The 13,544-nt window shown below is 45.4% G+C and overlaps 1 protein-coding gene across 1 annotated transcript in view; it reads right to left on the reverse strand.

Annotated features, from left to right (window-relative positions):
* The window catches only part of SLC14A2 (solute carrier family 14 member 2), a 57,381-nt gene that overhangs the window by 3,165 nt on the left and 40,672 nt on the right, over nt 1-13,544 (reverse strand). Inside the window, exons 11-18 of the mRNA XM_032152409.2 lie at nt 13,060-13,142; nt 12,211-12,370; nt 11,282-11,471; nt 10,827-10,955; nt 9,800-9,992; nt 6,228-6,375; nt 5,458-5,592; nt 293-342 (exon numbers count right to left, since the gene is read on the reverse strand). Of these exons, the coding sequence (XP_032008300.1) occupies nt 293-342; nt 5,458-5,592; nt 6,228-6,375; nt 9,800-9,992; nt 10,827-10,955; nt 11,282-11,471; nt 12,211-12,370; nt 13,060-13,142 (1,088 nt within the window). The remainder of the gene's footprint in view (nt 1-292; nt 343-5,457; nt 5,593-6,227; nt 6,376-9,799; nt 9,993-10,826; nt 10,956-11,281; nt 11,472-12,210; nt 12,371-13,059; nt 13,143-13,544) is intronic.

The following is a 13,544-nucleotide window of genomic DNA, read 5'->3' on the forward strand; positions in this document are numbered from 1 at the left end:
TATAGAGGACGATAGAAAGGAATTTGATTTACAAGATAATGCTCCTCAAATTTCCTCTAAGGAGCTCCTGGCCTACTGATGATAGGAATGGATTGGCCCACAGTTGAAATGTAAACTTTTGGGGCCTGGCTCCCTCTGCCTAGCAGGTGCTGAAGTGAGTAGTGTGACTTGAAATAAGGGAGATGAGCTGGGGAAGAGTTCTTAGAGAAGAGAGATTTTCAGCAGGTTTGGGGAAGCCAAGAGGACACCAGGAAGGATGTTGTAGGCACGTTCTGAGCCTGTGTTGACTCACCACAGATAACAGGTTAGCCAGGGCAGCACCCAGGTAGGCAGCAAACAGTGCTAGAAAAAGAAAAAAAAAAAAAAGAGAGACCAGTAACTATTTAATAGCACCTCAAGATTGCTCTACATATTCTTTTCCCTCAATTTTATGCCACAAATGCTATCTCTAAGATTTTTTAAAAATTTGATTTATGTTTCCATTGCTTGGCAGCTTTAAAATTGTTAAATTCCATGCAAATGCCGGTGCAGCAAAGACAGCAGATGAACTTGTTACAAAGGGCCAGAAGTGAGCTGTTATGGTTCTCTTGGGTCCCACCACCTTGCATTCCAGTAAGGGAACATTTAACAGCATAAACCATAAATGAAAATTTTACTATACGGCGAAGGCAAGTGAATCCCAGAACTCCCTACTGGAATATTTCATCACAAGTTATTAACATAATAAGGGTTTCTAGGGAAGAGCAGCATTCTAAAAGCTTGAGGAAGACTAGACATGCCCAGTGCCTTGTCGTGTAGGCTCTACAGAAGGCACGACGAGGCTGGCCACTGGGAATGAGCCCAGTGCCGGCAACAGGGGAGAAGCTATTAAAATGTACTAGTGTAATTGGCCTTTGCTTCCAAACCCTTCATTTCTCACTGAGAGCATCCCAATTGTCCTTAGGATTATATTAACAAGAGCTAATCTTTATTAGTGTGTTATTGTGTGCCCAGCTAGTAGCAATACTACCATAGCTTTCAGTATTCCTACAGTGTAAGCACTATTATTGTCTTCATTTCACACATGAGAAAACTGAGGCTCAGAGAGGTGAAATAATATGACTGTTCGGCCTATATTTCAGTTGGAGAAGTCCCTTTTGTTTTGGAGGGGAGATTCAAGGTGGAAGAGTAGATGAGATTAAAGAATGAGTTACATGGCCGGGAGCGGTGGCTCACGTCTGTAATCCCAGCACTTTGGGAGGTCAAGATGGGAGGATCACTTGAGCCCAGGAGTGTGAGACCAGTCTGGGCAACAAAGCAAGATGCCATCGCTACAGAAACCAAAAACATTAGCTGGGTGTGGTGGCACGTGCCTGTAATCTCAGCTACTTGGAAGGCTGAGGCAGGAGGATGGCTTGAGCCCAGAAGTTTGAGGCTGCAGTGAACTATGATCATGCTGCTTACTGTGCTCTAGCCTGGGTGACAGAGCAAGACCTCGTCTCAAAAAACAAACAACAAACAAAAGAGAATGAGTTAAATGAGTTATATGAAGTGGAGTGTGGGGCTGTCAATGGGTTTCATGGGTCAAACCAGGCAGCTTATTCTCTGAGAGCGAATAGGAGCCCATGGCATCCTTTGTGTTTGCTGAATCCTCATTAATTAACATACATCATTTAACTAGAGATAATAGAGGTCAGTACTTACTGGACATTCCCTATGTGTCAGCATTATTCTCATCATGTTCACAAATGATCTAATTTGATCCTGACAACAGCTGTAGGAGTTGGGCACTGTCAGTATCAGGCATGGAGAGTTCAAGCAACTTGCCCAGGATTACATGGCTAACAAGTGGCGGAGCCCCAGCCATCTGGCTCTGGGAGTGGGCTCTTAACCAGCCTCTCAGATCTGAGGTTGGAAAGAGAGAGGCAAACCAAGCACTACCAAGGCCCCAGAATAGAGGGGAGCCAGACGGCCTGAGTGGGACTTTGGGCTTGGTCTGTGAAGAATGAAAGACTCCAACTCCATCCATCTTCCCTGGGACCCAGAGCCAAAGGATTCATTCTCTCTCCCTCTTCCCCCACTGATATTTGCTGTTTTATCAAATTTGGCATTGTTACCGGCAGGAGAACCCTCCGAAAACCCCATGTGGGCTCCTGTGTGGCTGTAGGGCTTGCAGAGTTGGGAGAGAGGAGGAAGGGTAGAAGAAAGAAGACGAAATGAGACATGTAGCCTGCCTGGGCTGGAGGGAAAACTGTCTGTCTCAGGTGATGTGTCGAGCAGGCTGTGGTGGAAGGAACCTTTGCAACAGGATGCCTGGCCACCTGGCCTGTCTTATCTATCACTGACTGTGTGATGTTGGAAAAGGGCCTAACTGTTCTGGGCTTGGATTTTTTTTTACTGGTAGAAAAAGCACTGGCTTCAGGAACAGTGTGGTGTCCTGCAAAGAGCACAGCCTTTTACAGTCAGGCAGACCTGACTTCAAGCAATGTATTTAGCTTCCTTTTGCCTCATTTCTCCATCTGTGAAATGGGGATATTAATATTATCCACACACTTTACAGGGCTGGAGGGAAGATTAAATGAGATGACCTGTACCAAGGTTTCACAGCTCCAGCTCCGTGGACACTTTGGATGGGGCAATTCCTTATTCTGGGGGGCTGTCCTGTGTATTGTAGGATGTTTAACAGCGTCTCTGGATTTTACCCATTAGATGCCAGTAGCACTTCCCCCAGCCTCAGGTATGACACACAAAAATGTCATCAGACATTGCCAAATGTTCCCGTGGAAGGGGAAAATTACCCCTGGTTGAAAACCACCAGGGTAATATCTGACATAAATTGGGTATTTAAGATTTGTTTGTTAAACATGAATATCCCTTAGTGAATAAGCAGAACTTGGACTTGGTAGCCAGGGATATCCTGTAATGTCCTTTCCCAGCTGGTATCCTAGATGTCCTTGTCCTCTGAGACTCTGGACAGAAGTTACAGCTTCAGGGTCTGGACGCAGCCACCGCACCACCGGGCCACCTGCTCTGATCCTATGTGGAGCTCGTGGGCCACTAACAGAGCCTAGAGCGGCACAGTCTTGACTCTGAATCTTTAAAAATTTCAGGACTCCTTGACTTTTCATTTCTAGCATTCAGAATTTTAATTTTTAATGGGATGAGGCCCAAACCAATTTAATAATATAAATGACAACTGATTTTAAAGATATCTGAGCATTTAGAATTTTTGCCATTGGGACATTTTTATGGAAGGAGGGAACTTAGGCACAGGTCTAGTTTCAGGTCATGTAAAAATGCTGGCCTATTAAGAAGTTAAAGTTAATTTAAATTAAAATATTCACAGTGACATTTATTTCCAATGGGGCTGTTCTGCCTGGTGAAGGAGCTATCATTCCCTCCTGCTCTCACTACCTCCTGGTTGCCTATCAATGGGCCCTACACACAAGTAAGCTTGACTACATGTTCCAGGTTTTCCAGATGGCCTCAATTTCTTCTTTTCATTGAACCTATAAAAACATTTGTTTGTGAGGTTGAGTGGGCAGATCACTTGAGCCCAGGACCAGCCTGGGAAACATAGTGCAGCCCTGTCTCTACAAAAATATATATATAGAAATTAGCTGGGCATGGTGGTGCATGCCTATAGCTCCAGCTACTCAGGAGGCTGAGGTGGGAGGATCACTTGAGCCTGGGAGGTTGAGGCTGCAGTGAGCCGTGATCATGCCACTGCACTCCAGCCTGGACAACAGAGTAAGACCCTGTCTCAAAACAACAACAACAATAACACGCCCCTCAAACTCCACTTGTATGTGCTATAGACTGCTTTCCCATTTTTCGTCTATAAGTGCATCACTAGATGCTTCCAGATCTTTCTTTAACTTGTAGAAGGAGGGTGATTCTACCTCTGCCCACAGGCAAGTCCTTTTACCTCCCTTAGCCTCAGGCACCATGGCTACAAAATAGAGCTGGAGTTTTCGGCTTCTTAAAATGATAAAATGGAGTAATATTTGGAAAAGTATGTTGGTGAAAACCAATAAATGTCAGATATTATTACTGTGTAGTCTGTCTAAAAGTTCAAGGATCCACCTAAAGGGGCTTAAAATTCACTTTAGTGTATTCTCATGTTTCCTGAGATCATCAGGCCCATTGGCACTTTTGGGAGATGATGTGACTCAGTTTCCTTGAAGCCAATGAGTGCATCTTGATTTATCAGAGGCTTCTGGAAGAGAGGGGTGCCATGCTGGGAAAGGGGGTGGGGAGTTTAATGAGTTCGGACTGAGGAAGACCTAGCTTCATGTCTCAGCCTTGTCTTTCACTATGCAGTTGAGCCACTTCACCTCTTTGACAAGGCTGGGACTTGGGGAGGTGAGTGAAGCACCTGGGGTGCACAATTTCAGGTGGCCTTCACTCTCAGGGTGACGGGGATGTGTCAGGGTCATCACCTGCTTGGCCCTGAGAGTAAGCACCTCCTTAAATTTTGCATCCCAGGCATCTCCCTTGTCTCACCTTAGTCTTGCTCTTTGACACAACTTTTCCTCGTTTGCAAAATACGAATAGTAATACCAACCTTGGAGAATTAGTGCTAAGGTAGAGATGAGGTATTTAAAGTGCCTACTTTGTGGTGAGTGTTAGGTGAATGGCTATCTTTTATTTGGGCAATATGACAGCTACTTTTTTTTTTTTTTGAGTAACTACAGTGTGCTGGCCTTAGGTTGGTATAGCAAAAAGTAATTTTAAGAAGAGCAAATGAAAAAGACAGCAGCTTTACCCTTCATATCTTGTTTAGAGTTTGTAGTGACTGTCATAAAATGCAAAAGAAAATATATCTACAAATTATCTTAAGGAAACAAATACATGGCCATAGCTGATCCAGAACATCTTCCCCAGCAAGAATATATGGAAAATTTTTATTATAAATTTATTTTTAAAAATAAGTTTATATAGATAATGTTCACAGAGTCCACAGATGTACTGAAATAGAACTTCTATTTTAAATGTTCTGCTCAAAAGGAGTTTTGTTTGGTTTCCATTCATATAACATCAAGAAATAAAGGATGTTCAAGGATGAGGACATATATGAGGACATATAAATCTACCAACTTGTTACAGTCGATCTAATTTCCTGGGACTCTGAACAAATATATAACAAACGGGGGTCATTTGAAGGGTCTATGGTTAATGTTTGAATGCTTAAGGTGAATTGCTGTAGATGATGTAAATCACCCAATTCCACATGTAAGGAGTAACCTGCATAAGAGTTGCTCGGTCAGTTTGCTCCAACCCCTGCCAGGAGAGTGGCAATCACAGAAGACAGCCCAGGAACAACAACCAAACCTCCACCACCATCTTCATGTGACTGAACGTTGAGTATTCAGTGAAAATAGTGTTTAATCTATTAATTACTAAATAACCATCAAAAACAGTTTTATGTAAAAACCCTTTTACAAAGGAAACAAATCCTCTGTGGGCTGTACCTACCGCAGGCGATGGCGAGGAGGTGCGTCTGCCAGGTGATGACGTAGAACATGCCTCCTATCGCTATGCATGCGAGGGTGCTGTTGAAGCCACACAGGCCAAAGTAGATGGAGTCAAAGGGCGTCGCAATAGTCAGTGCTGTGAGAGAAGGCGGGCATCAGGGTTGAGTCTAGGGTCTTATGGGGCCCATCTGCTGGCCCTGAAACCTACCGCAGTCCTTAAAGCTCAGAGCCAGTTATCTTCTCAGGTAGTTATACAAAAAGGACTTCTGGCTTTATTCTGTGAAAAAACATCTAAAGGAAACAAATGGCCATAGAGTCCCATGAATACTGGCAGTTAAGCTGGCATGGGTTGAAGAGATTCTTCGAGTAAGGACAGAAGTCTGATTTAAACAGCCAAGAGAATATCCTTCCCCTGCCAAGAAAGAGAACCTCTCCTCCTTCATTGATACCTTAATTCTGCAATGGAGAACAAATCTTTCTTGTTGTCACTGCAGATGACTTAACATGTAAATATGCCTGGAAGAAACTTCCCGCAAACTTTAAATTTATACTAAGGTGTAAATGACTAACACCAAAGCCTTTCTTGAGGGCAGCTGTGGCTCAGGGGAGGATAAAGGGACTAGATCAAAAATGGAGAAACAGGGTATAACAGAAGGAGGGAAAGTTCACAGGAATCAGCAGGTGGAGTGTTGAAGATGAGAGTCACCATTTTATTTGGAGCCGGCCCCAGGCTCTAAGCCCCTCACAGCCCAGGGAAGTGAGGACACAGACCTGCTAGCATCCCCATGGTGGATCCAATTGCTGCGTGCAAGCAAATGAGAGGTGAGGATATGAACAGAGCTATGAGGAAGATGCCTCCAGTCCAGGGGTTATCACAGCCGTACACTTGGCCAATTCCAATGGGGATGGCTCTCAAAAGCTGTGGGCACAACAGGATTACATGCTCATTATGGAGGCTAAAAGAGACAACTTGACGTTGGCTGCAAGAGACTTGGCACTGAACTCTTCCTGCTAACATTTTGCAACAGATGTCCAATATTTTTATTTCTATTCAAATAGGTTAACTTTAACAGGAACAAAAGCTTTATTATCTTAATCTTGAGTTCTTAGAACACTGATGGATTAGGATGTTGAGTTTCCTTTATTTAGAAACATGAGTGTGAGGCATTTATCCACCAGGGAAGAGAAACTGAAAACCTTTCAAGGTAGGTAGAAAGTTTTCAACTTTACTATTGATTAGAAAAGTAATATATGTCTGATCAAAGTTGGGGTTTAAAAACCCTTTGTGAATTTTTTTTTTTTTTTTTTTTTGAGATGGAGTTTCGCTCTTGTTGCCCAGGCTGGAGTGCAATGGCGTGATCTTGGCCCACTGCAACCTCCGCCTCCCAGGTTCAAGAGATTCTCCTGCCTCAGCCTCCCGAGTAGCTGGGATTACAGGCATGTGCCACCATGCCCGGCTAATGTTGTATTTTTAGTAGAGACGAGGTTTTTCCATGTTGATGAGCCTGGTCTTGAACTCCTGACCTCAGGTGATCCACCTGTGTTGGTCTCCCAAAGTGCTGGGATTACAGGTGTGAGCCACCACACCTGGCCATGATTTTTTTTTTTAAAGCTAAAAAGATGATTAGAAGGTGAAATATTAGACAAAAAAAATGGCCCTGTGTGTTTTCAAGTACAACATGTTTGGGGTGTGATTGTGTTAGGAAGGTCTGGAGGAGGAACTCGACTAGTATCTACAGGAGCAGCCAGGAGGAGGTAGTATCGCCCAGCATCTGCTGTTTTGATTAGTAAACCCCCGGGGCACCCTGCTTGATTCCATCCTCCATCTATCTCTGGGGCTGGTGGGGCCTGTCTGTGAATGGAAAAGCACTTGAAAAAGTCTGGTGCCTTGTGGGCACCTGCACAAGGGTCCTAGAGTCTGGGGAGAGGATCCTGGAAATGCCGGCTTCCCCAGCCACAGGGACTGTTTTGGAGGGTCTGGCCAAGGCCCATGGGCAGGAAGCTGAGGAGAGGCAGTGTCCTGGGGCGAGTCTGTGTATAGGTTATGGCAAGAACGCTCTTCCCTAGAGAACTCTTGCCTCTGGGCATGATGGGGGAGGGAGATCCTGCAGCTCGGGGGCCCTCACGCCACAGTGAGTGTGTACAGGGGACAGGCTGAGTGGGTTAGGCTTTGGGCTCAGTCTCCTGTTACCCAGGGCAGAGAACAGAATGAGGGCTCTGGCCTCACCATGCAGGGCAAAGGGGACAGGCGAGAGAGAGTTGTACATACAGAAGCAGCAGTATGGGCAGTTTTGTCCTCAGCCAGCTGCACCCTTCAGGGGGCTCTCAGTGGTCACAAAAGCAGAGGAACCCATGGGGACTCAACATTGCTGGGAAGTTTAGACACTCCCTCTGAAATTCACCACTTATTTATCAGAAACTCAAGGCTCTAATTTTAAAGGTCAAAAAGACAAAACATATGAATCATTGTCATAATCCATTCAGTTGGCCAGAAAGTTACTTCTTAAAGAACAACGCCACAAAATTGAATTTTTCTTTCCTGGAACATTGGTGGAGTGCTGGTGGTGGTGGTGGTGGTGGGTCTCAAGTGTTTGTACAGGATTATTTTATTTTTTTCCATTTCTATAAAATTTCAAAATTTCTTCCCAGCTGAAACTGTGACATACAGAATGCAATATCTAAAATCTGCATTTTCTAACATCATTTCCCCATAGCATGCCACTTACAGCAAGTTTGTCTCCAAAAGATATTAATTGCGTAGACTAAGAATGGGAAGCTTAAGAAGCTGAACTGCCAGCACAGCACCTTTTCTTGTTTCTGGTCCAAGAAGGTCCTCACACACACAAAATGATCAAGGATCCGACTAACACAAATAGTTCTCAGCCAGGTGCAATGGTTCACGCCTGTAATCCCAGCACTTTGGGAGGCTGAGGTGGCATGATCGCTTGAGGCCAGAGGTTTGAGACTAGCCTGGGCAACATGACAAGAGCGATCTCTACAAAACAATATAAAGAATTAGCTGGGCCTGGTGGCACATGCCTGTAGTCCCAGCTACTCAGAAGGCTGAGGTGGGAGGATCCCTTGAGCCCAGGAGTTTGAGGCTGCAGTGAGCTGTGATTGCATCACTGCACTCCAGCCGGGGTGACAGAATGAGACTCTATTTCTGAAACAAAAACAGAAACCCCAAAATCAAATAGTTTTCTTGCTAAATGCTGGTGCTTCTCAGTGTAAATTCAGGGCTCTTTCTACTACACCACGCTGTTGCTTACTGTGGAAGGCTAAGAGAAACGAGGCATCATTATTTCAGAGAAAGTTCCTTCAACAAGCCCAAGTGACTTTGTGGTCAGATGATGTGTTGCCAATAACGAAGTCTCAGAGTGAGCGCCAGACTGTGGGGCCATTTCGTGTAACGGAAAGTAGGAGGGCCTTGGAGAAAACGTGCCTGGTTAGATAAGGTGGCTGGCTAATAGGCACATTTCTCTAGGCTGACTTAATGCTGTGAGTGCAGCTTCTTATTAATCACCTTGGCTGACTTCCAGAGGTCAGGATTATATATAGAATACTTACTAAAAAAAAAACTTTAAAAGCTCTGTTATATGTTTCTTAATGAAAGAACACCTGTGCTTTAAAACCAACAGCATGGTGTAGTAGAAAAAGCCCTGAGTTTACACTGAGAAGCACCAGTATTTAGCAAGGAAACGATTTGATTTTGGGGTTTTTTTTATTTTGGAGAGAGAGTCTCATGGAGTGCAGTGACACAATCACAGCGCACTGCAGCCTCAAACTCCTGGGCTCAAGTGATCCTCCCACCTCAGCCTTCTGAGTAGCTGGGGCTACAGGCATGTGCCACCAGGCCCAGCTTTGGCGAGTGAAGGGAATAAACTCTGGAGGCTGGAACAATGACTTCTTAAGCCAATAGATGGTAGCATGATGTGTACGACTTGAGTGATTCCATGTGATTGAATGAAAGAAAATGCACAATGCAAGCTGTAATCCTCAAAAAGACTTTTTAAACATCCACAAAGAGCCCAGGCCTGGAGGTCAGGAGGCTGAAGTTCTAGCCTTGACTTTGCTCCTCTCTAATTGGCTGTAAGACCTAAGGCAGGTCTCTTAACTTGGCCTGTTTCCTTCTCTGTGTTATCATAGGATGGGACCAAAACTAGCCCTTTTTGCTCTCAGAAGTAGAAAAGGGTGGCAGCTCATGAGATATGTATGTAGAATGTCTGGTACTGTGTAATTGTTAGCAATTATTACTTGTGGATGTTTCTGATGTGCAAAATATGCAAATGCCACTAACATCCAGTGTGGACAGACACTGCCCTTCCTCCTTCCATGATACGTACCAAGGGCACTTGGACCTCTGACCAGGTGATGTTGGGCATGGAGGATGCAGGCTGCAGCAGCGTCGTGGGGAAGAAAAGGTTGTAGTGGCCTGTGGCTGCCAGGTACAAAGTCACAGTGATATTGAAGGGCAGTGTGAAGACTGGGAGGTCCCACTTGCTGAAGATGGTACCCAGGGCGCTGGAGAGGATGGGGCTGATGGCAGAAGCATGAGAGATGCTGGTCAGAAAGCTGCCTGGTCATAACATTAGACTGTGCTGCAGTGGGGGCTCCCTGTGTCTTCCTAGAGAAAAGCAGCCTGCTGTGTATTCTCTGGAGCCTGACTGGCCCTGAGCAGGTCTTTCCCTGGGCCTCTTCCTCCCTGCATAGTGACAGGGTGGGGCACCCAGACTCGACTTCAGAAGGAGATATAAGGCAGGCAGTCTCAGAACTTCCTTCAGGAATCCTATAGCTCCATCCCCAGGCATCAGGTTGGTAAGGCAGAGGGGAGGGAATCATATTCATTCAACAAATGTTTTTTGAGTGGCCGTGTGCATGGGCTTTGTGGCCAGGGTGCCCTGTGTTTTCTCAACATGGGGTAGAGCAGGCGCTGAGGGCTTCCCCATGGCTGGGCCTTCAGCCTACCCTGGGAGGTGGTCTTGGTCTGCTCAGGGGTCCTAAGGATTTAGAAAAGCCGGGGTAGGGGAGGGTTGAAAAGATTTCCAGAAACTGACAGGATCCTATAGTGCAGCTCTTAACCAATGTGGGCCTCTGTTTCTTTCTCTGTGCTCTGGCAGGGTGAGACCAAAAACCCTTTAGATCTTAAAAAAAAAAGAATCATAAAGGGTGGTCACTAATGGGATACTGTGTATAGACCTAGCATGGGGCTACCATTATATAAACTTAGTCATTATTTCCAGTGGACATTTCTGATGTGCAAGCTAAATACATGCCACTTTAGTATCACGTTTAGACAGACGGTCATGGGGTTGGGATGAAAAGGTTGGTGGCCTTCGATATGAACCCACAAACCTTCAAAAGCAAACTTACCAAGACATGGACATGATGATGACGGGGAGCAACAGCCACCAGTAGTAGTCACCTTTGTCTGAGAACACGGCCATCAGCAGCCCCACCAGCACCCCATTGTAGCCGTGAAGTCCTGCCGCGATGGCCGCCCTGGCCGGAGAGGGAGGGGCAGGTGGAGCAGGGGCTTCCCCAGGGCCTTTTACATTTTCCTATTGAGTCAGATTCTTTTTACCTGGGGCCTGACTACACACACCTTCAAATAGACCACCGTTCTGGGAGTGGGGAAGGAAGACAACCCTATGAATCCTTCATATTTCTCTAGAAATATGTTGCTATGTCAAAATAACCAGGGAACAGTCATTTTTTGTTATCAGTGTCCTTATTTTGAGGATTTCTGAGCTGGGAAGAGGAAGAATGGTCCCCATGGGGAGTGACTTCTTGGCTGCATGCTTGGACCCTGAGCCTCTGTGACTTACTTGTCCTGACTCAGGATGAGGGCTGTCAAGGTGGACATGATGGTACCCAGGCAGCCTGAGATTGCCCACCAGGGGTTCTGGACGAAGAGGCCGAGGATGATGAGGATGCCGCTGAGGGGGTTGTTCACAAACATCACTTGAGACGTGCCTCGGAGGACCCAGTCAAAGAACTGGAACACTGGGGACTTGTCTGAAATGGAACCGGGGCAGGAAGTAGGAAAGTGCTCAGTGTGGGCGGCCCTGGGTGGGCAGGCGGAGGGTGTGAGGGAATCTGGATATCCAAAGTGGGTTTGCAGGGAGCCAGCCACCTGCTGTCACCTGCCACCAAAGACAGTAAACAAGGAACCCAAGAGAACATCTGACTGCCAAGAAAACTCTCGAGACCCATCGCCAGCCAGACGTGGCCTTCAGATTGTTTTTCTGGCAGGGGGGATTAGGTACCCTGAGCTGTCTCTGCCCCCTGTGGTGGTACCATGAATTTTGAAGAACATGTTCTTGCTGCATAGAGGGCATTAAACCCATGGGCTGAGCTCTGGAAAGATTGCTAAAGAGAACCCACTGGCAAGGCAGACACAGTTCTCCCGTGAACCATCCGGATGGCATTTTTCTAGAATGCTGGCTCTAGAATCCCAATGTGAAAAACACCCGTCTGCAATATTCAGATGGGATATTTGAGATAGCAGAAGTGTTATGTTCAGAAATGAGAGCTCATGAGCTCACACTCTTACATGTATTGCTATTTATAGTCCAAGATGCTGTATGTCTGTTATAACAGCAAAACTCCCAGCTTCCAGGAAAGACCACAGGAACAGAGTGCAGTCTAGTCTAAGTCTAGTCTATAGGGAACCCCCATGGCAATGGGTTTCCTGGGGATGGGTGGAGGTGAGCTTTTTAGGGTCAGGGTCAGTGTTGTTCTCACAGAATTTTACCTTTGAGTCCCTCTCCACACTCCTTCATCTCTCCTGTGATGTGGCTGAGGGCTTTGCTGAGCCTTTTCCCACCGGCAGCCATGGAACTCCGAATCCAGGATGTCTTGGAAATGTTCGTTTCCACTTTTATCTCAGAGCTCTCCTCCATGGTGTCCAGACCCTGTCCAGGACAGAGATAGGCAAGAGTCTCCCACATTCGGTGGTTCTTACACTGAGAATTCATGTTTGTGGTCACTCAGGGGCCAAGTAAGATTGTCATTTGGTATTTCATTAAATTGCTATTTAACCTCCCTGTTGCTGTAGATTAGACTGTCTTTTGTTTGACACATGACCTCATCTAATAGGTTAACTACCGCGAGGCACAATAAGATAACATCTTCACTCTCATTCTGTGGATGAGGACTCTGGCAAGTGGAGGTTCTCATTTTCAAAGGTCAAGGTCAAACAGTAGAACTGAGATTAACCACAGATTTTTAGTCTTTTTTTTTTTTTTTAAACATTAATACTCTTTCTAGAAGAAATGGCTTTCTCCCTGGCATGTCTAGTCTTTAAGATATAACTGTTCATAAACATAAGTGTATGAAATTGAACATGTGAAGATTCTGTTTTTGAAAACAGGCACCAGCTTATTTCCTAAATGCTTGAATACTGGGTTTAAAGGCAGCCTGATAATAATTCAAATACAAGGAATATGAAAAGTCACAAAGTAAACTGTGAAAGAGACATTTTTGTCCCAGGTAATTACATTCCAGAAAATACGAATGCAAGAAAAGTTTGCCTAAATCAGAGAACTTTGTTTACAGCTCTCAGCTCCCTCATCTGCTGTGGGCTCTGTGACTCAGTACTCACAAGCAGCTCAACTGTGGGCTTCCGGTATTGATAGGGAAACGGGTCTTTGGTTTGTCTCTCCTGGTGTTCGCCTTTTCCAAACACTGGAGTTAGAAGGAAAGGGCACCATCAGTTAGGATACTTCTACTCTGGCACCTCAGAAGCTAATGTCCTGCAAGGCTCAAGAGGTGTTAAGATAATGCAGTGTTTCCTGTTCCTACTAAGGAAGCACAGAATCATGGAGACTTGCAGCTCAGAGGCTCTTTTGTTCTTTTGCTGGTCATGGATCCATCTGGGCCCTCGCTTTGGGGAAAAAAGTATACATCTTCATATAAACAGGGCATTTTACAAGGAATTTAGGGAGCTCAGAGATTCCACCAACTTTTAATTAAGAAGCCCTCATTTAGCTCAACCTTGATATCTTTTTAGATGAGGAAACAGCAGTCTGGAGAGACAGTGACTTGTGCTTGATCCCTGAATCCAGGGTTCTTTCTCTTGTTCCGCAT

The sequence above is a fragment of the Hylobates moloch genome, unplaced genomic scaffold (assembly GCF_009828535.3).
Source record: "Hylobates moloch isolate HMO894 unplaced genomic scaffold, HMol_V3 SCAFFOLD_5, whole genome shotgun sequence".
NCBI lineage: Eukaryota > Metazoa > Chordata > Mammalia > Primates > Hylobatidae > Hylobates > Hylobates moloch.